The 22,179-nt window shown below is 41.2% G+C and overlaps 1 protein-coding gene across 1 annotated transcript in view; it reads left to right on the forward strand.

Annotated features, from left to right (window-relative positions):
- Positions 1-21,796, forward strand: part of mdka (midkine a) — a 43,622-nt gene extending 21,826 nt beyond the window's left edge. Inside the window, exons 2-6 of the mRNA XM_030071366.1 lie at positions 13,880-13,918; positions 14,293-14,372; positions 19,598-19,765; positions 20,139-20,300; positions 21,369-21,796. Of these exons, the coding sequence (XP_029927226.1) occupies positions 13,893-13,918; positions 14,293-14,372; positions 19,598-19,765; positions 20,139-20,300; positions 21,369-21,397 (465 nt within the window). The 5' untranslated portion in view covers positions 13,880-13,892 and the 3' untranslated portion in view covers positions 21,398-21,796. The remainder of the gene's footprint in view (positions 1-13,879; positions 13,919-14,292; positions 14,373-19,597; positions 19,766-20,138; positions 20,301-21,368) is intronic.
- Positions 21,797-22,179: the final 383 nt, after the last annotated feature.

The raw sequence follows: 22,179 nt of genomic DNA on the forward strand, positions 1-22,179 counted from the left end.
GAAACCAATGACTGGATAAAAGGTAAGAATCATATCGGTGTTCTAAAATATGATTGTTTGCATTGGGAAGAGTATAGTGATACAAATGCAATGTGTGCATGTGTGGATATAGTTTTGGGTGCCAGACGTGTATTTATAAACTTGTAGTTAAAACAAGTATCTCCCTATCTGTCTATGTACCTATTTTCTCTCCCGTGTCTCTCTCTCTCTCTCTCTCTGTCTTGTCTGACTGGCCAGTATAGTTAGTGGGTCATATAGGGACAGATAGAAAGTCATTTCCACTTGGCTGCTTTTCAAAATCCTTAATTATACAGTCAACAACAACAACACACACACATGCACACACCAGCTCTCAAGCCCTTATCCCCATTCCTCCACACCCCCTTTCCAATAATATGGTCAGAATCCAAACTTGGGCAGCTGGGGGACAAAATTGGTCTTTTTCACTGCACACTTCTCTCATTTGCTTTTCAGATTAAAACATGAATATGTGGCAGAAATACAGACTGTCAGCTTTTCATTATGATACAGTGAGTGAGTGTGTGTATGTGTATGTGTGTTGCTTCAATGATAAACCATGACTATTGCTCCTGTCAGATAAGAACATTGTGCCTCTAAAATGCCAACTCTACAGGACTTATTTTTAGATTCAAGGCTGAGAATTTTTCAAACAGTATAGTGTGTTTTGAATGGGTTCCAGGGGTGTCGGGGTCTTGAAAAAAATTCAACACATTAAGCACTGTGTGAATTTTCAGTTCAAGGGAAAAAAATGCAAAAAAGTCAGTGCTGATTATTTTATACATGCACTTGTAAGTACTTTGAATTTCATACTTTGACCCCACTACATTTTTGAAAAACATAATCCCATATTTTATTCCTTATAGCCCTACACCTTGTCCTGAATTTGGAAATGATCTGGAAATGAACATAAAACAAATACAAAAGTACTGATTTTGAGAATTGTTTTATTGTATACAGCCACAAACATACTATCCCAACACTTAATCTAAAGTATTTAGATTAAGATCACTGTCTTTTGGTAATTACAATCAGGTATACATTGCAGATTAGCCTATATTTTGGAATATTATATTTTGTATTCAGTAAACTGTAATGGAATACATTTTAAAAGAAACCCTCCTGACCCTGCAAATATGCCACCAAGGACAAATGAAGTTCCTTTTCCGGGTGAAAGCATTTTACCTCAGCGCAGACTTGGCGAGACGGCACAAGAGCTTCGCCGACGTCAAACGCAAGCTCCGTGAACGTAAGCTCAAGTACTTTGTTCGTTATCCATGCACATTGTGTGTCACCGTTGATGGCAAAGAAGAACGTTTTGTCTGTCCAAAGCTTGCTGGGGCTGCTCTAATATCTTCACCGAGCTCTCCCCAAAGTGTGTGCTAGGGCTGAAGCTGCTGGCTCCGACCTGGCTTGTAATGCTAGGCTGGCTAGCTTCACCTGCTAGCTAGCATCTTGTCGGTGAACTGAGCTGGCGAATGGACTGGCCCACTCTTCTCTCCTCTTCGTCTTACTATGACTTTCTCTGCTCTCTCATAAGTATTATGTGTGATACGTCTGTAATATGTGTATTTCTTTGTGGGTACATATTAATGATCCCGCAATACATGGCCAATACCAACTGAGCTCTACTACACATGTTGTGTTCACATTTTGACTGTCGCAGAACAAACGCGTCATTTCCTCTAACGCCTCTACGTGACTTATGTTGTTGATATCATAGTTCGACTATGATGCCGCCTGTTAAGAAGGAATAAATAAATAAATTTTTATATATATATATATATATATATATATATATATATATATATATATTCAATCTGACTTCAGCAGACTTGAAGACTGGCTCCTCGATAACAAATTAGCCTACTTCTTAATAAAAACAAATCTTTCACCATGATCTTTGGTACTAATTATAAGTTGAAATCCACTTCAGGTCTTTGTGTAATATCATGTAAAGATGGTACTCCTTTGCAGATGTTTGATAAAATCAATTACCTTGGTGTATGGCTAGATCCTACCTTATCATTTAAAGTGCACATTGATTATATTTTCTGTAAGGTTAACTGTCGAATTAATATGCTAATATGCTATGTTCTACGTACAAATAACCTGTCTGGTAGAAAAGCATTTATGTTTAAAGCTCCAAATGATTGGAATCACCTACCTGTGGGTATTAGATCCTCTCCATCCTTAAACTGTTTTAAACGAGCCCTGTTTTCCTATTTGGAAACAACTTGTTCTTGCTTTCACTGAATCTGTCACCATTTGTTATTGACATTTTGTAGAAACTGAGGTTGCAACTTGTTTGAATGATTGTTTGTTTGTCCTGTCTTGTTAGATTATTTTCCATTGTATTGTCTGTTTTTTATTGTGTTGTATCTTACTCTTTCATATTGCGCTGCACTGGGTTGTACATGCTTGTTTTTTGTTTGTTTGTTTGCTTGTTTTGTAAGTGATGTGTGTGGGACCCCCGCGAAAACGAGTTGCGACAACTCAAGGGGTTTATCCTACGAATAAACTTCATCATCATCATCATCATCCTCATCTGGAGATTTTGAAATCCCTGTCTCTGTCTTTTGTATGTAATGATACTACACAAAATCATTAGAACTAACACCTTGTGTATCTAAATGTATACTGAAGAAAATTTCAGTGGGCAAATGTAAGGCTGGGAATGGGTCATTGCTGAAATACAGTATATTCATTAGAAAAAGAATGTGAAGTAGGCCTAACTAGAAGGCATACTTTCTACGCCACTCTACAATACACTGTTGAATACTGCAAATCTCAAACAGTCATTTCTGAGCTTTCCATAAAATCAATGCGTTTCACTGCCAATTAGCAGAGAAAATAAATGATGGCAGGGGTTTTGAACTGAGGGATATGCCCTGAACTAGAAGTATTAATGTCAGTGACTATCCCTATCTGGTTATGAATAGTCTATAACGTGCTTAACAGTGCTTAACAATTCTTTATGGGGTTTGCAAATGTCTCAAGTCTCTTCTGCTCTCTCGTTGCCTCCTTCTCTAGTCTCAGTCTCCATCATTATTAAGTCATATTTTCTGAAGAGACATAGCCTACTATGGTGCCATCATCAAATCAAATCAATGTATCAAAAACGTAGGCTAGTTAAATGTTAAGACTATTAATAAAAACAACACGAGTAGACAAATGTCTCAATATTGTTACTAGTGTTGCAAAGGGGTGGAAAGTTTCCGGTAAATTTCCTGGAAAGTTTCTGAAAATTCCCGTGGGAATTTTCACTCTGGAATATTGGAAATTTTCAGATTTTTGCTGTCACTTTTTTTGCAATTTCCCCGAAAATTCCTGGGAAAATTTGGCTTGGGAATTTGGGGAATTTTCGTTTTTTTTCTTGTCATCAATTTGAATGAGGTTTTTAAAAAGTTTCCATGGAACTTTAAGCTTGGGAATTTTGGACATTTTCGTTTTTGTTGTTGTTAACTTTAGGTGAATGGGGCAAAAATAAACAATAATCAATAAAATGAATGTCAACATCAATATCACCATTTTGGAAATGGAAACCCTAATCTACCTAACCCCAAAGGCCACAATGCCAGCATACTGTAAAATCATCATCCCCATACCCAAGTGTGTGAAATAAAAATTAAATATAAAACTTAAATATAAACAGTCAACTTTGCATTTTGGTGGAAAAAAATATGTTGCACGATTCAATGCAAATTCAACTGTGCACCATGATTCACATATGCAAATAATTTCAAGCACATTTGGTCATCATACTCGTAGCCCATACTCCACTAGGCTACATATGACATACATAACAGCACTTCCACTGAGACAGACAGAATTCTGGATTTGGAGTATAGAAGCCCTGACAAGGTAGGTTTTCATGATAATTCTGAGGTAAATATATTTGATAGTATGATTTAACTTTAGGTTATGGACATATTTAGGTTAAACTAACAAATGTTCATCAAATGTGTATAATTTTAGAGGCGAGCTAGCCAGTTAGCTAGGCTAGCTAGCCAGTTAGCTAGCCAGTTTTCAGTTAGCTTAGCCAGATTAGACCACCAACTGACAGAGGTAAGCCATTTGCATTGTAGTGATCTTATCTAGCTAACTTTGTGAAACTTGCAATGAATTATGTTGGCTCCACTATGGCTAGCTAGAAATAAAAATATTTTTGTCAGTTCCTGACCTTAAGTTAAATAAATAGTGCATGTTGCTAGCTAGCTAGCTTGGTTCATGAATACTAGCTTTCATTTACCTATCTGATTGTTTGTTCATAAAATAATGGATAGTGGACTGCTTATTTGGCTAATAATCAATTGTTTAGCTTACTATTGTGCATGTGCATTGAAACTTTTTCTCTCATTCACAGAACAATGCCACGTGCTCCTTCTGATATCTGGAGACATTTTGATGCGGCTACTGTACGAGGGAAAGCTGTTTATCTCTGCAAGTACTGCTCGAAGCAGTATGTCAAAAATGCCACAAAGCTGCAGAAGCATTTTGACAAATGCCCAAGGGTTCCTCGGGAATCACATCAGCCTTCCTCAGACAGGGCTTCCGCTGCTTCTACTGAATCTACTGGACATGATTCAACGGCATCAACCTCAGGCTCCACCTCCACTATTTCTGGAATCGGAAGATTCTTTGACCACATGGATGAGAGTACCCAGAGAAATGCTGAGGAATGTTTGGCCCGAGCTGTGTATGCAACTGGCTGCCCTCTGAACCTGACCGAGAATATTTATTGGAAGAGATTTTTCAATGTTGTTCACCCAGCATTCAAACCTCCCACCAGACATGCTATGTCTACTAATCTGATGGATCGAGAGTACAACAGAGTACAAGATAAGGTCAAGGATACCATCGAAAATGCAGACTGCCTTGCAGTCATCTCTGATGGCTGGTCAAGGAATCATCAATTACATCGTCTCTACTCCAGAACCAGTCTTCTTCAAGAGCACTGACACTAAGGACAACAGGCACACAGGCTCCTACATTGCTGACGAGCTGAAGAAAGTCATCAATGAAATTGGACCGGAGAAGGTGTTTGGCCTGCTTACAGACAATGCTACAAATATGAAGGCTGCCTGGGGGATAATAGAGGAGACCTTCCCACATATTACACCAATCGGCTGTGCTGCCCATGCCAAGAACCTTCTTCTCAAAGACATCATGTCAGTGAAGACGATGGATGCTCTGCACAAGAAAGCAAAACAAGTGGTAACGTATGTCAGAGGCAAACAGGTTCCATTAGCAGTCTTCCTGGCCAAGCAAACTGAAAAAAACAAGAGGACAACACTGAAGCTACCAAGCATCACTCAATGGGGTGCAGTCGTCATAATGTATGACAGTCTGCTGGAGGGGAAGGAGACTCTTCAAGAGATGGCCATCTCTGAAACTGCAGCCATCGATCCTGCCATCAAGAGGATCCTCCTGGATGACATGTTCTGGGACAAGGTCACCAGCAGCTTGACGATCCTCAGGCCCATAGCAGCAGCTATCACGAGGATCGAGGGGGATAGTGTTCTCCTTTCCGATGTACAACACCTGTTTACCGAGATGAAAGAAGCAATCACAGCTGCCCTGCCAACGTCACTGCTGCAAAGAGCAGAAGAAACTGCTGTGATCAAAGCCCTGGAGAAACGGCAAACCTTCTGTTTGAAACCTATCCACGCAGCCGTATACATGTTGGACCCAAAGTACAGAGATGGTGGAGAAATGCTCTCTGGTGAAGATACCAACAGTGCTTTTACAGTCATAACCTCAATAGCTTGCCACTTGGGTCTTGATGAAGGCAAAGTCTTCGGGAGTCTGGCAAAATACCGCACAAAAGAAGGCCTGTGGAAAGGGGATGGGATATGGAACTCATCTCAGCACATCCCTGCAGCAACCTGGTGGAAGGGACTTTGTCGAACTGAGGCTCTTTCCCCCATAGCCTCCATCATCCTTCCGATCCCTCCAACATCAGCCGCCTCTGAGCGCAACTGGTCACAGTTCGGAAACACGCACACCAAGAAGCGCAACCGGCTCACCAACAAGAGGGTTGAAAAACTGGTGGCCATCCGTGCAAGCCTTCGGCTTTTTGAGCCTCACAGTGAGCTATCCTCAACCGCATTGAGTGACACTGAAACTGAAGATGATGACGATGACCAGTTAGATATTGGGGAAGATGAAGATGAGGTCCAGGTCCTTGATGAGTAAAGTATGGCACAGGAGAAGCTAAATCATTTGACATTTTTCTTTTTTGGAGTACTGAGGAGACATTTTTGAATGGGACTTTTTTGGGTGTTAAGGGGAAATACTTTAAGGCTAATGTTAATAGCTGAAGCTTTTATTTTTTGAGGGGCAAGTAAAATGGCGTTCGTCAATGTTCTGTGAAAGAAAACATTAAAATTTACAGTTATAAACACTGATTTGTGTCATTTGTAAATATTGTATCAGGCATATTCGCATGTTATGTAGGCCTGTGTTTGTTTATGACAGTGTTCATGCCTATATTTGTGTCAGTTATGCCAATATTCACGACAGTTTGACTCAGCTGGGGAAAATTCCTGAAAATTCCCAGGAAATTCATTATAATGTAACATGTTTGCATGCATATCTACTTATAACAAACCAAAATGTTTATTATGTTTACATGGATATGACCAGGTGAATGCAGTGAATATGAATTCCCGTTTATTCCCATTAATTTCCGAAAATTCCCATGGAAATTTTCCAACTTTGAAAATTCTGGGAATTTTGCAACACTAATTGTTACTAAAATAAAGTTTGTTATGAATAATATGAAGAAGGGAGTAAACAATTATTCATGGGCCTCTCCCTCTTGCTGTCTCTTGGTCTCCCTCATAAGCCATCCTTTACTTCTTCACTGATTTGGTCCCTTACCATATTTGCCATTATCTTGATCAGCTCGTTTTGGATGTCAGGGGCCGTATACTTGCCATTCTTTGGGTTTTCGGATAATTTCTTGGCCACCTTCTCGTCAAACTTGGCAAGTAAGACTAGTAGTTCCATGAAGTTGCCCCTGTTGGTGGACGTTTCGCCTTCCCTGTGCCCTCTTTGTGTAATAGCTTGACAAGCTGTATATCGCACAGCCTCAACTACAGCCCACATGTACTCCCTGTTCTCAGTCACTGTTTTTGAATGTCCCTCACTGAATGCATTTCCGATCCGTGAGCCACTCTTTTTCCTTAAGTTAAACTCTGACCAGGCATCCATGGCGAATTTGTGCCCGGCACTTCTGTCGTGTGTTTGGAATGACTGAGTAGCTTTGACCCAGGTGCTGAACCCGTCTTGGGTAAATGCTGTTTGTGAAACCCGTGGCCCTCGTGAGAAAAATGACGACAAGAGAAACAAAATACAGCATCCTTTGAAAGAGAATATTCCATCCATTTATGACCTTCATACCACCGCCGATTGAATGCTCTAGTTTGAAGTCCGTATTTTTTCAGAGGATAGCGTTGGTGTAATGGGTGCCTAGGTCCTTCGCTAGCTGTCTGGCTAATGTCAGCTACGGTGTGGGGAGTGGCAACGCTCATCGTTGCATGCACCTGTTCTTCATGTTCTTGCCCATTCTCCTCGTCTGAGCAGACAGGTTCCTCTTGGCCCTCTTCTGGATTGTCCGTTTCTATTTGTGATTGCTCAGATTCAGATTGCTGCTCAATTTCAGTTGCCTTACTCTTCAGCAGATATCAATTCATGTTTGCATTTTGTTGTTGAGTCTCTGTTGTTTCAACGGTCCCGCTTCTTTTTCATAGCTAACGACGTAACATTAACGTGACCTCTGATAGGCTAGTTCTCGTGAGTCTCATCGTTTTATATTTTGCCTTTTATTTTTAGTTATAACAAAAACACATGAAATGTTTCATTAAATTATCACCTTTTTTTATAACACTACAAAAAAAAAAAAAAAACCTTGCATTTTAGTTTTCAGCCTTGGGGTTGCTTTGCGGTTGCAGGGCCACATTTTGGTGTTGCTATAGCAACTGCAAGCAACCCCCTGGCTACGCGCCTGCACACACATCAGAGAGAGTGGGCGATGTGTCTGCATCTCGCTCAGTATGCGAATGTGGACAAACATGGAGACACTGTGCCAGCTGCTGTGAATATCACACTCATCGTCTCTGTTGTCTCTGAAGGCTCTCCACATGCTGAGTCTGGAGAACCTTCACCTCGGCTTCACCTTGATGTGGGTAAGCAGGACATAGCTTGGACATAGCTTGGGAAAACAGAAGTGAACCTGTTAGCCAACAGATGCAACATGCACACAAGATGTTCTACCTTGGGGTGTGGATGCATTTGCATGTGTCATGACCAAGAAAGCTGCTCTATGTCTTTCCCCTTCTCTTCCTCATTCTTTTGTTATTGAATCTAGTAAGAAAACAGCAACTTATGGTCATTGTGGTAGCCCTGGACCGCCACACCTGCCTTGGTATGCAGAGATGACACAAATGATGGCAGCCCAACCCTGGACAATGCCCCCATTCTGCAGAGGTCTGTCACAGGAGGCGGATGTGATAGGCATGATGCCACATATTGGGTGAACCTCTCCAGGCTGGGCTCCTGAGAGGAACAGGCTAATGTGGGCTGGTTTGTCTGTTGGGGCCATACAGTATCCAGGCAGCTATGGCTGGATCCACCATTGCCTGCTGTAAAGCAAAATGGTTGGGCTTCCCCTGACTTGTGCAGTCGGATCTATTCTTTCCTTTCTGCAGTATCTGCTGGAGAAAGGATGGTTTCATGCCACTATTAATGTGTATGCAGCAGCCATTTCCTCCTGTCACAAGGGTTTTGATGACAGAATGGTTTTGCCCACCCCCTTGTGAAATGTTTCCTTCAAGGGTTCAAGAGACAACGCCCAGTGATGCATGCCTCTATCCCCGGATGGGAACTGAGGGTGCTGTCAATCAATACAGCTTTGTTGCTTGCATTGACTTTGGCTGAGAGAGTGAATGAGTGCCCTTTTGGATCACCCCAGCTGCATGCTACTTCATGGTGACCAAAGTGGTGCTACTTTCAGAAGTCCACCTTTGTTCCCAAGAGCACAAGGAGTTCATTCTGTGAGGAATTGTATCTGCTGTTTTTACACCTGACATTGTACATGTCACCTGCATTCTCCTGTGCTCCTTGATGACCTGGGTAAGTGGTAAGTAAGTAAGTAAGTAGATGGGCAGGGTGTCTCTGGCATGACCCTTTGATGTCTGTGAGGTTCGGGCAACCTGGTTGCACTGGGAGGGATTGGGCCCCTTATTTTTTCCTGTTTAAGTGGTCTGACTTTGAAAAATAAGACGCCCAATGCAATTAACCTGTGGTCTATCAGTTAGATAGATAGATAGATAGATAGATAGATTACTTTATTAATCCCCAAGGGGAAATTTAAAATGTCACAAGCAGCAGCAAAGTGAAGAAATACATGACAATGGAGAGAAAAACAACACAAGTCATGGGACACAGAAGTAAAATACATAAAAACCATCAGTGAGGCTGTTTTCTGATGGTAAGTCAGGGTGTTCATTTATCAGATCAAAGAGTCTAGTAGAGAGCGAGGCCTGTGTGAGATAGAACTAAGGTTTAGATATTGTAACCCCAGCTCTACAAGCATTGGCAGAGTCCCCTAACTACCCTGCCGCTCCTAAACAGCTCACTGAAGAGCGTTATGGATACAGCAGAGGCAGCTTTGTATGCTGTCTTATATACACACCTGATCAAAATCTTAAGACCTACATTTTTGCCATCAGGAGGTCATAACAGTGTGGATACCTGATAGAAAATGACTCTGAATCCACATTTTTGCCAAGATTTGGGCTTTTAAAGGCAGTGGTCTTAAACTTTTGATCAGCTGCCATTATGCCATTTGCATAATGGCATAATGGCAAAGTAGGTAATTGTTCCCTCTGCTCCAGTGATTCACGTTATGGATCAAGCACAGCAGATTTGCTCGGATCTCTGTGGATATTTTGTCATTTCTCAACTGGTCTTAAGATTTTGATCAGGAGTGTACTATGTAGTCCATGCAGACACTAGCAAGCTGTCCTGACTGGCCGACTGCATTTATGCAAATTTCAGTGAGCTAGTCTGTACATATGATTGGAGGAGAGTATTACCCAAAGAGTCTAGTAGAGAGCTCTGCCTGTGCTTATAAAACTAGGGTTACAATATTTTAACCTTTGTTTTTGTACATGAAGACCTTATGATATTTTTTTGATATTTTTTCAAGTGTTGTCACCTCTAGGGGACTCCACTGTTTGTTCTGAAAAAAAAAAAAAAAAAAAAAAAAAGTCAGTCAGTAATTCAGTTGGTGACATACCATTTTCCAAGTTTTCACCTCTAGCAGAATCCATTGAAACTGGAATTCAAAACCTAATGAAAGTCATTAACTTTTTTAAATTTTTCATTCTGAAAAAAACTTGATTCTCTACCTGAATGTTTAGCTGTAACAGTTTCAGTTTCAGCAATGGAAGACTTTGAGCATTCTGCCACATATGAAATGATAACCCCCGTGGACTTATTTTCTAATGTTGTGTGTAATGCTGGTGCAAGTGTTCCACAGTTATTACCCAACCTAATATGAGACTTACCATTTAACTGGAAAGTAGGTAATTGTTCCCTCTGCTCCAGTGATTCACGTTATGGATCAAGCACAGCAGATTTGCTCGGATCTCTGTGGATATTTTGTATGATTCTAGAGCTGATCTTGTTTATTATAGGTAAACCCAGAATTATAAAGTGGTGACGTGTCGTTATGTCATCCCAGTCTTCTGTCTGAGAGTCGCATATTTAGGGAAATGTGTCCATGGTCACCCCTGTAAAATGCACTGAAGGGGATGGAGAGATGGCCTTTATTCTTTTGCTCTCTCAGACACTCAATCCATCTGGAAAATATCTTCTCATACCAAGAGTATGGCTGACCCTTAAGAAATGTTTTCTTTGTTTGCTTTCATGTTCATAAGAAAGTACGAACATGGTTTCAGGTCTCTCTCTCTCTCTCTCTCTCTCTCTCTCTCTCTCTCTCTCTCTCTCTCTGTGTTGGCAGATGATGGACCTCTAGGCACTGACAGAGATAATCAGAGCAGAGAGAAGAAAAGTCACTTGGGGGAGTTAAGACTTTTTCTGTCTGTTGACCAGGGTTTTTCATCTCTGAAATACAGCAGTGTGTTTAGAAGTCATAAAATTCATGGCTAGCTAAATACTATAAAAAAAATTTTGTCACTGATACATGTTTTTCTCCCATGACTCGTTTTTATCATTTCAATTTTAAATGCTGAAGTAAGAGGTTATTCCATTTACTGAAAATCAGTGCATAGAAAGTAGACCATCAACTCGTGCCATGTTTTGTTTCAAAACAATTAATCACATCGGCCCAAATATAATACAACCCTGACTATATGATGACTTTTGCTAGCCCTCGCCTCTTCTTGTCCTCTCATGTAATCCCTAGCATGCCATGCTAACAAGACATGATAATAGGTTCTAGTTTGTTGAAGTTAGCGCATGCTAGCACAGGATAGCAGGTGCAGTTGAAGAGTCAATCTAACGGGTGGGAGGATTAAAAACTGACGTGGTGTTCTGATTGAATCTCTTCACTCTTCCATATGAAAGTAACTTTGTATCGTCTGCAAAACCACTCATTTGAGTCAGGAGAAATCAACCCACTGGCCTCTCTGCATAGAACGGACTTCACACTTTGATAAAAAAAATTTTTTTTTACACCCAATGATGACAATAACAAACAGTCCCCATGAAATGACCTGACATGACTTCTACTTCTTGTAAAACAGAGCATCTTAAATAGTGGCATCATCTTGCACTAGTGGGTGTGAATTAAAATTTCAATCAATAAAACCTTCACAAATCTTTTAACATCCTCTCTCATCCATCTATCCCTTCAAATAAAATTGTTTCTGTAACCCAAACTGATATCCTATTGGGTTAGGTTAGGAAATAATACACTCGATATCTCACACCGACCCCATCTCCAATTTCGGTAGTACAAGCGGCTTTTGACGTGAGTTTTCACATGAAAGGGCACTGACCCACGTCCATTACTGAGCTGCCAAAACCCTGAAGAACAACCCGCCTTGACAGAGGTTCAGAGTTAGCGTCAAACCAAACTGGGAGTCAGGAACTGTCAGACTTGATCCAGCCTTATGGAATCACCCCTTCCCCTCCAGTCTTTACGTGTTGCAACAAATTAAGGCCCTGGTCCTTTGCTAAAGCTACGTGTGATAGCGCTTCTTCATTATGGGGTTTGCAGGAGGATAGGCCCCCCCCCATGCTATCGCAAAGGTCCGGTAACTGTATATTATTTAGGGATTTTTTGATTCAAGGTACGGGAGGAGTTGCCTCCTCCATGCTACTCGCGCAAGGTTTGGGATGGGCTTATGGGTAGGATGAGGGCTAGGTGCTATTTGCTAAGATTTGTGTGGCAACAACATGGCCTCCTGGCCGAATAGACAAAATGGCTCCCTTAGTCCCAAGTCCCAGCTAATGTTCCAGATATTAGTTATTTAGTTTGGTGATTTCTATTTCGGTTTCTTGCATACAGAATTAGGTTTTAGGACTAGCACTGGGATTAAGCTTATGGTTAGGTTTGGTTAATCCTCCATTTTTCTATGCTCGGAGTCCTATTTGCTGAGCTATGTGTGGCCCCAAAAAGGCCAGCTGACCGAGAGCACAAAGTGGCTCCCAGGCAGAAAAGGCCAAATGGCCTACTGGCAGGAAAACCAAAATGGCTCCCCACAACAACCCCAAAAGTGGTCGACTGCCCAAGAACACAAAATGGCTCCTTGACCAAGATTTGGGCCTGACTGCTTATACTTACCTGCATGTGTGGATCATTGTAAAACATTTTTGTGTTCTACAAAAAACAACTATGGTCCCGTTGCAACCTCACTAGTCCTCTAAGCTGGACTAGAGGCTGTTCATTTGGAGGGTAGTGATCAGCGTGTGTGGTGCAGTCTGGACTGTTGTGTGGTTGGAGCTAACCTCCAGTAGAAGACTGGGTCACAATTAAGGCCTCTGACACCCTGAGGCCACCGTTCCTACGTGCTGTCTCCAAGTGAGACCCAGGAGGGTTGTATACTTACCAGGACTCTTGTTGGCACCGTGAGGTTTCCCAAGTATACCCAGAACTATTTCTGTGGGTTCTCTGTTGTTCACCCTGCCCCGGCAGATTTCTCAATCAGTGAATTAAAATTTCGATCAATAAAACCTTCACAAATCTTGTAACATCCTCTCTCATACATCTATCCCTTCAAATAAAATTGTTTCTCTAACCCAAACTGATATCCTGTTGGGTTAGGGTTAGTGTTAGGGTTTGATGTCTCCTATTGGTTTTTTATTGGTTATTTGTAAATGCAAACCTTCCCTCCCCGCACCATATCATACCATTCATCTGGCTTTACAATGTCCACACAGCCTGTGTCATGTCTTACTATACTTGCCAGATCCTTTCCTTGACTGTATTTATTCCCCAATTCTTTACTATAACAAAAAATAATAATTAAAAAAAAGACAAAAAATAACCACCACATGCCTAAACTCAACCCTTAACCTAAACATAATTCTATGACAGCGTACTTGGGCCAATTATTTTTAGTATGTGTGTGTAAGAATGGTAATGTATAAAAATCACAGATGAATGTCAATTTGATCACATGAACATGCTTGCAATTAGCTGACCTTGTGAATACAGTCTAAAGAATCATAATTTTACTAAAGATTGTGCCACCATGTTGAGTTGTATGGTTTTAAGTCATAAGCCTTTCGATTTTTATATAAGATTAAAAGTCTTTTGCAGAATGGTAATAGCACCATTAATATGTTAGGTCACTTGAATAAATCATATGACTTTATGCCACAGGTGCAGTTCAAGGATGCAATACCTCAGCATAACCAGCAGGTAATCCACACGTTAAATGTAAACCTGAGGTAGAGCGTCACTCTGATGTTTTATGAATAATTGTGTTGTGATGTTGTAATCTGTACACACAACTGGGTAAGATCAAATATCTTGAAATAATTTTAAAAATGAGCGTAAAGATGTTTATATGATTGCAGCCCCACAACAATATCAGTGAGACATCTTTCTCTTTTTAAGGCAGTCAGAGCTCCAAAGCCCTCTGTTGTATTATTATGAGCTGTTATAATGGCAATAAGAGGGCAAGAGAATGATTTCATATAAAACAACCAAATCTAGGGTTGCTGTTTAATATTTTGCTCAGATCTGTGTGAAAGCTTTTAGTGATTTATTTTCTCTCTGTTGTGTGTTTACAGGATGAGGGCTGTGCTGCTGCTGCTTTTGATGTCTCTTCTCGCAGTTAATACTGTAGCGGCTGGTGGAAAAAACAGGAAAGGTAAAGCTCTCTCTGACTCTGTCTCAATCACTGCGATTACGTGCATTTTAGTAAGTGCATTATTCACCATATCAGCACTTATCTGATCTCTCAATTGCCATTTGAAAAAGAAAACCAAAGAAAACCAGTTTTCATTATTGGGTTAGGGGATACAGAGAAACCCGGTTAACACAGGTCGATTTTTCCTGGAGAAACCTTATTATTTTGTTATGTATACCCTTACTTGGATTTTATGAACAGCTTTTTCTGTAGGCACATATGCAGGAAGAGTGTGGATGACAAATCTGACACAGTAAACATAATAAATACTCACTGTACAATGCATTGAAGAGTAAAAATGTACTATTCTACATACACTGAAGAATGCTTAAAGGTCTGGGCAATTGGATTCAAATAAGGCTGTAAACATCAAATGTGATAACTAAATGCCTCCTTGATATATCTCTCCAGTTTTTAAGACAGTTGTCAGCAGTTACATTAGATAAACACACTTTGATTTTCATGAGATATAAGATGTAAGATACAATGGCTGTGTGTGTGTGTGTGTGTGTGTGTGTGTGTGTGTGTGTGTGTGTGTGTGTGTGTGTTTGGGTGGGTGGGTGGCTTGGGAGAGCAGTGGGGTTATTGGATTGTTCCATGTTTGGGCCACAAAAGCACCCTAAGTCAGTAGGTCTAGTTTATTTAGCAAATTTAGCAAATCTGTTCATTTGTTGGCTGGTAGATTGCAGAGCAGTTTTCTTTGGAGCTTTAGGGGAGGGGCTATTTGGAGTGGGGGCTGGCATAGTGTTGTACACCATCTATCTCTACTCTGACTGTCCTTGTGTTTAGTAAATCCAGACCAGCTGGTCTTGCTTTGACCTCAAGGCTTCCTTCCTTCCTTTTCATTCATGTAGTTTCTTCACATTCCTGAGCAATTCAGTTTTAAGACAGGTAGCAATGGAAAAGAGTGTTGAGACTGAACTATGTCAGTTGGCCCCTGAGGGCCCCATTCCAGCTTGTTGTGAAGAGCCACTGGTCCACTAGGCAGTCCCATGTGTGCTGGCTATGTAACTGTGATGAGTATTGTCTGAGCCTATAAGGACAAGAGGATGCACATTATCAACAGGTTGTAGAGTTCAACCTCTCACATGGTGATAATGCTGCTGTAGCTGCCTCCCACCGTATGTATGCTCTCAAAGTCCAAGAGTTTCTTGGGTAAATGTGTGTGTATCTTGATCTTCCAGCTGGCTGGTTGACTGATTTTCTCTGATTGGGTTTTCAGGCTCGAGTCCTGAACAGCCTGTGGAGGAACATTGACCTGTCTGCACCATTATCTAAAACTGCATGAGTTGTTAAAGTTTTCTCACCATAATGGAGACAAACGCTGGCCGCCTTCAGCATGACTTTATGGGAACTGTTAGGTTTGTCCATAAAAAAGACGGAGCTGATGTCAACATAACAGGGACGTGCTTGTTTACAACAGCAACATGAAAGAGAGTTTGATGGAGCACATTGCAAGTATTGCATGGCCTCTTCAAACTACAAAATGTCAGTTCTGTGAACTGTCCACAATTCTTACTTGTTTCCTTTTCATTTACCCACTTTATAATGTCTTTTGTGTTGTTTGAAGTTCTTTGAACTCCACACATTAGCCAAGAAGATGATCACAGTTGAGACAGTAAGGACAGTAAGGACTGGGCCTTCTCATATCTCTTTGATTCTGATGATGTTTCTCTTTGACAGTAGAGAATAGTTGCTCATTTGGAGGGCTGGCTTTGAGTACCCATTCTAGAGTTTTTCATTTTGTATAGTTCAACAGCGCTCTCTGAAATTTCTTTGGTTCTGCACTATAACTGCAGAAAATATGCTTGGTTTGCTTGTCTAGTCAGAATTCCATGGTTAATAGTGTTCAATGAAACCTTATTTGTACTGTACTGGATTTTTACTAAGGAGTCAATGAGACAGTCTACATGAGAGCCACATTTTAGTCAGTGGGCCCTCAAGAGACAGAAGCATTCTAACTAAAGCATGAATGGATAGGGAAAATCACCAAACGGACTTTCACCTATGCGAATGACAGGGGAATTCAAAATGGCTCCAATTTCCCTTTGGACAAGCTGTTGTGATTGACCATATTTCTCTTGCAATGCTCAGAGAGCCATGGAGTGAAGTCTTGCATCATCCATACTTGATTTGGCCAGTTTATATCCTCCTGAATGATGAATGTGATCTAAAAGAATTTGATATTTATATTGTTCAGTGAGATGAGGATGGTTATCAAGGCCAGTTTTCAGGGCTATTTTCAAGAGAGCAAAGCCTTTCCATTTACCACTTTAAAACCACTTTTACCATTGGCCATTACACTGAGAATCTGAAGCTGTAGGGAAACTGTCACAGACTGAGAAGCCATGGATTGCAGTGCAGGATCTATGGGACCCCAGTGGAGAGAGTAAGCAATTACAGGTACCTCGGGGTTCACATCTCTGAGGATCTGACATGGACTACACACACCACCACCCTGGTGAAGAAGGCTAGGCAGCGGTTGTACCACCTCAGGCGACTGAGGAAATTTAAGATCTCTACTTCGCTGCTGAAAACCTTCTACACCGCCACAGTGGGGTCTGCGCTTTCTGGGAGCATCACTGCCTGGTACGGCAGCTGCAGCTCCCAGGACAGGAAGTCCCTGCACAGAGTGACCGCATCACCCGAACAGCACTGCCCGTCCTCCAGGACATCTACAACCAGGCGGTGCAGGTCCAGGGCAAGTCAGATTATCAAAGACACTCACCATCCCAACCACCAACTGTTCGAGTGGCTGCCCTCAGGCAAGCGGCTTCGCTCCATCAAAGCCAGGACTGAGAGGCTGAGAAGGAGCTTCTTCCCCCAGGCCACACGGATTCTGAACTCATAGCACATACACTTTATATCAGTCCACAACACCACCTACATGCAGTATCAGACAGCTCAGCACCTTACTATCCCCTGCAGAAGGTCAACCCACGGAAAGCAGCAGGCCCGGATAACATCCCAGGACAGGTACTGAGGGACTCACAGGGGTGTTGATGGATATTTTCAACATCTCACTCTCCCAAGCTGTGGTGGTTTGTCTCAAAACATCCACTATTGTTCCAGTTCCCAAATGCTCAGCTGTAAGAGGCATGAATGACTATCGTCTGGTGGCCCTCGCCTCGACTGTCATGAAATGCTTCGAACGGGTGGTTCTGGCCTGCATCAAGAATACTGTCAACATCAATGAGGACCCCCATCAGTACACTTACAGGAAGAAGGTCTGTGTCTGATGCAGTGTCAGTTGTGCTCCACTCTGCTCTAACCCACCAGGAGGGCAGGGATTCCTTTGTCAGGCTGCTCTTCCTGGACTTTAGTTCTGCTTTTAACACCATCATTCCACAGACCTTAGTCAATAAACTGCTGCGGCTGGGACTAACACCATCTCTCTGCATCTGGGTCCTGGACTTCCTGACAAACGGGCCACAGTCTGTTAAGATCCATGGCATCTCATCCTCCACGATCACACTCAACACCGGCTCCCCAAAGGGATGTGTCCTGAGCCCCCTGCTGTACAGGCTCCTCACATATGATTGCTCTGCAAAGTACCCCAGCAATCATATAGTGAAGTTTGCTGATGACACGACTGTGGTTGGACTGATCTCCAACAACAAGTCTATGTATAGGAGGGAGGTGGGAGAACTTGTGGACTGGTGCAGAGCCAACAATCTCTGCATCAATGTGGAGAAGACAAAGGAGATTGTTTGTGGACTTTAAGAAAGGAGGCTACACCCCCATCCCCTCTACATCGAAGGTGCAGCGGTAGAGATGGTGTCCTACTGCAAATACCTGGGCCTGCACATCTCCAGCGACCTCAAGTGGGCCACCAACACAGCCAGCATTATAAAGAAGGCCCACCAATGCCTGTATGTCCTGAGGAGGCTGAAGCGGGCCGGCCTCAGCCCTGGTGTCCTGACCTCCTTTTACCGGTGTGTGGTGGAGAGCACATTGAAATCATCCATCACTGTCTGGTACGGCAACTGCTCTGTGGCTGACAAGACGGCGCTGCAACGAGTGGTTAAATCTGCTCAAAAAATCACCAACAGCAGCCTCCCTTCCTTGGAGGACAGTTATGTGAGCAGGTGTATAAGCAGGACGACAGACATCATGAAGGACTCCACCCACCCGGCACACACACTGTTCACCCCCCTCCTGTCAGGAAGGAGGCTGCGCAGCCTCAAAGCCAGAACAACAAGGCTGAAGTGCAGCTTCTACCCAGAGGCTGTGAGACTGATAAACTCTCTGGCATAAAAGATCTGTCCTCTGCACTTTACTGCACCTTACTGCTGTAACTATTCATTTAGTAATTTATTGATATATTTGGATCTGTTTTTTAGTTATTCATTATTTATTATGTACGCTGTTGGACATGGGTAACAAATTTCATTCCCAACATGTTTTTTATGTTTGTTACGACCATAAAATTATTGTCGTAATTGACAATAAATTATTAACCTTGAACCTATTAGTATTGTCATTACTGCTATTATCACCAATAGTGTTACTATACAGCCTTATGTTGGACTTGCATTGTTCTATGTCCTGCAATGTGTCCTGCATCGTTCTGTGTCCTGCAATGTGACCATCACTCAGTTTAGAAGCACAGCAGCCTATGGAAAGCCTACTACTTCGAAACCCAGAAACCCAGTTAAGCCCAGAAAAAAAACTTTTGTTTTGAAAGAGGGGAAAGCCAGTAGATCTCTTTCCAGTGTTGACTGCTTTTAGGAGTTGGACTAATTTCAAAATATATTCAGGGTCAATTGTGAATGCAAATTTGTGTTAAGTTAATCCATTGCTAAAGAAAGTGCAGATATCAAACCTTTAATAATTTTATGTCAAGCATCTGATGAAAAGAAAATGAAAACCACATCCATCATCCCTATTGGGCAAATCCTCACTTGAGGCCAGACCTGTCACAGTGGTTTATTACAACTTCTGAATTTGATAGTTTTATTGGAAACATTGATCAGCAAAGCAGTAACCTCCCACCAAAGTATCCTTTAGCAAGGCACTGATCTCCCAATTTCTCCAATGGGGTTGCTGTGTTTAAACTGGACAGCTCCCAGTGTGAATGCATGGATCTATATAAATGTGAATGTAAAGCATAGAGAAATAAATAATTTTTAAAAAGTATTCAAACAATGTATTATAAAATTAATAAATCTTTCCTGTCTCTTCAGAGAAAGTCAAACCTCCCAAGTCTGGAACGGAATGCACTGACTGGCGCTATGGCAACTGTGTCCCTAGCAATGGAGATTGTGGGGTGGGCTTTAGACAGGGGTCATGTGACCAACAAACCAGGAAGATGAAATGTAAAGTGCCCTGCAACTGGAAAAAAGACTTTGGAGGTGACACACACACACACACACACACACACACACACACACACACACACACACACACACACACACACACACACACACACACACACACACACACACACAGGGTGACAGTGCTCTAATGGACTGTGATATTAGAAACTGGATGGATAAATCCATGGGTAGATGTATATATGGACAGATGTGTGGGAAGAATGAGCAGTGTTTAGTTGTGTGTAATGAAATGTAAATTGCTCTGCAACAGAATGCATCTGATTCAATTTGAAAGTTAGTTTTGCTTTATGGAGCAACATTCATTTGTTTGAATGATAGTTTGTTTGATGCACAGAATGAGAAAAGACCTGGTATTATAATTCAGCATCTCGTTCTCTGTCTCCTCTAGCTGACTGTAAGTATCGTTTTGGTAGCTGGGGAGAGTGTGATCCAAGCTCTGGCTCACGGATCAGAGTAGGGATGCTGAAGAAGGCTCTATATAATGCTGAGTGTCAACAGACTATTTCTGTCTCCAAGCCTTGCCCTGGAAAAACCAAGACAAAGACCAAAGGTTAGAATTTGATTTTGGTCGTATTTCATCTGACTATAGTGAATATAGTTATGTCTGATTGTATTTCTCCACACTGCTGAACAGAATAATATCTTAGATGTTTTTATCTGAGTACTGACCATTCATTGACGGATCTGAAACTGATTAGATGGATTTCTTTCGCAGTTGATGTCACCTTGATAACCACAGTATCTCGTCAGCTGCCTTGACCTCTGGTTAACATGTTTTCTAGGCAATTAGCATTTACACATTATATACCATTGGTATATGGTGCAGAGCACCCCTTTCACAATCAGAGTGGTATTTCATAACTTAGAAAGGAGAATCTAAAAGGATTCATGTTGGATTTTCCACATGTGATCTGCAACCACATATAATTATTTCACTTGTGAAAATTACAGTCCACATGAGAAGAATCCCATCACATGTGAATGTGTGAAATTCAAACGTTAGAATGCAAATTCAACATGTGACTTCATGTGACGTGTTTTCACATATAATGCTCCACATAAGAGGATCCAGTCAAATGTGATGGTGTGGAATTAATGTGAAGACGTAAATCTTACGAGATTTCATGTGAAATATGTTGTTTTCACATGTGAAAATTATAGTTCACATGTGATTTCATGCTGTTTTTTAATGTGTGGAAATTCGAGCTTAGAAGCCAATCACATGTGAAAATGCTAATTCCATGTGAATTTGTGTGACCAATTTTCATCACGTGGAAAAATTCATTTATGAAAACAGCAAATCACATGTGAAAATATCAAGCTCACACATAACACTGATTTCTTTTCACAAGTGAAAATTGAAAATCACATGTCAAAGCAAATCATGTGAAAAGTTAAAATTCACATGTGAAATTAAAATTTTTACATGTGAACAGGTGTATTTCACATGTGACATTTTTGTAAGGGCTACTAATTTAGGAAACACTCCTGTTGGTTGTATTAGGGGGTTGGAACAAACGGCCTATGTGGTCATATAGGTTGGGGGGCTTATTGTTAATATGTGAATGAATGGTAGCCTATGAGTAATATTTGTACGTGTCTTCTTGATCTTTTCCAGGGAAGAAGGGAAGGGGGAAGGAGAACTAAAGAAGGGAGGAGGAGAGGGGACACTCCAGCAAGCCGCAAGATAGTCTTATGGGACAAAGAAAGAGAAGGAGTAATAGCCTGATAGTGGCTCACAAGAATGGATTTACAAGTCTTTGCAGAGTAAATCTTAATACTCAAGGTTTTTTAAACCACATGAGAAACACGAGATAGGCTGTCAGAAGGATATCAAATTTGTCACAAAATAATAAAAGTCAGTTTTTTCTGTTACTCGTTATTGCATCCTGAAGAGCTAGACCTTCTTCCTAACTACAGTTCCATCTCACATCAAGTAAAATGGTCAAACCAGTCACTATGCGTTATGTTTATCAGAATGTAAATCATTCAATAACTGTTAATAAAATAAATGAGTGAATATATGAATAAATAAATACATACAGTGCCAGTCAAAAAATTTGGATACACCTTCTAATTCAATGTTTTTTCTTTATTTGTATTAATAAAACATATTCTGGTTTAACACTTTTTTGTTTTCAACATATTCCATGTGTTCTTTCATAGTTTTGATGTATTCAGTATTAATCTACTGTACAATTTAGAAAATAATAAAAATAAAGAAAAACGATGGGATGAGAAGGTGTGCCGAAACTTTTGACTGATAGTGTATGTTTACCCTCTGAGGGTTAAACTAAAGACTGATGAAAGAGGACATGAAGGACCACGAAGGGACAAAGTCCAACATGCTCACTGATGAAAAAATTTGAAAAAATGGTGATTTACATAAACATGCTCAAGTGCAAAAAACACTTTGACAAAAGTAGGAA

Source organism: Myripristis murdjan, chromosome 2 (assembly GCF_902150065.1).
Source record: "Myripristis murdjan chromosome 2, fMyrMur1.1, whole genome shotgun sequence".
In the NCBI taxonomy this organism is placed as follows: domain Eukaryota; kingdom Metazoa; phylum Chordata; class Actinopteri; order Holocentriformes; family Holocentridae; genus Myripristis; species Myripristis murdjan.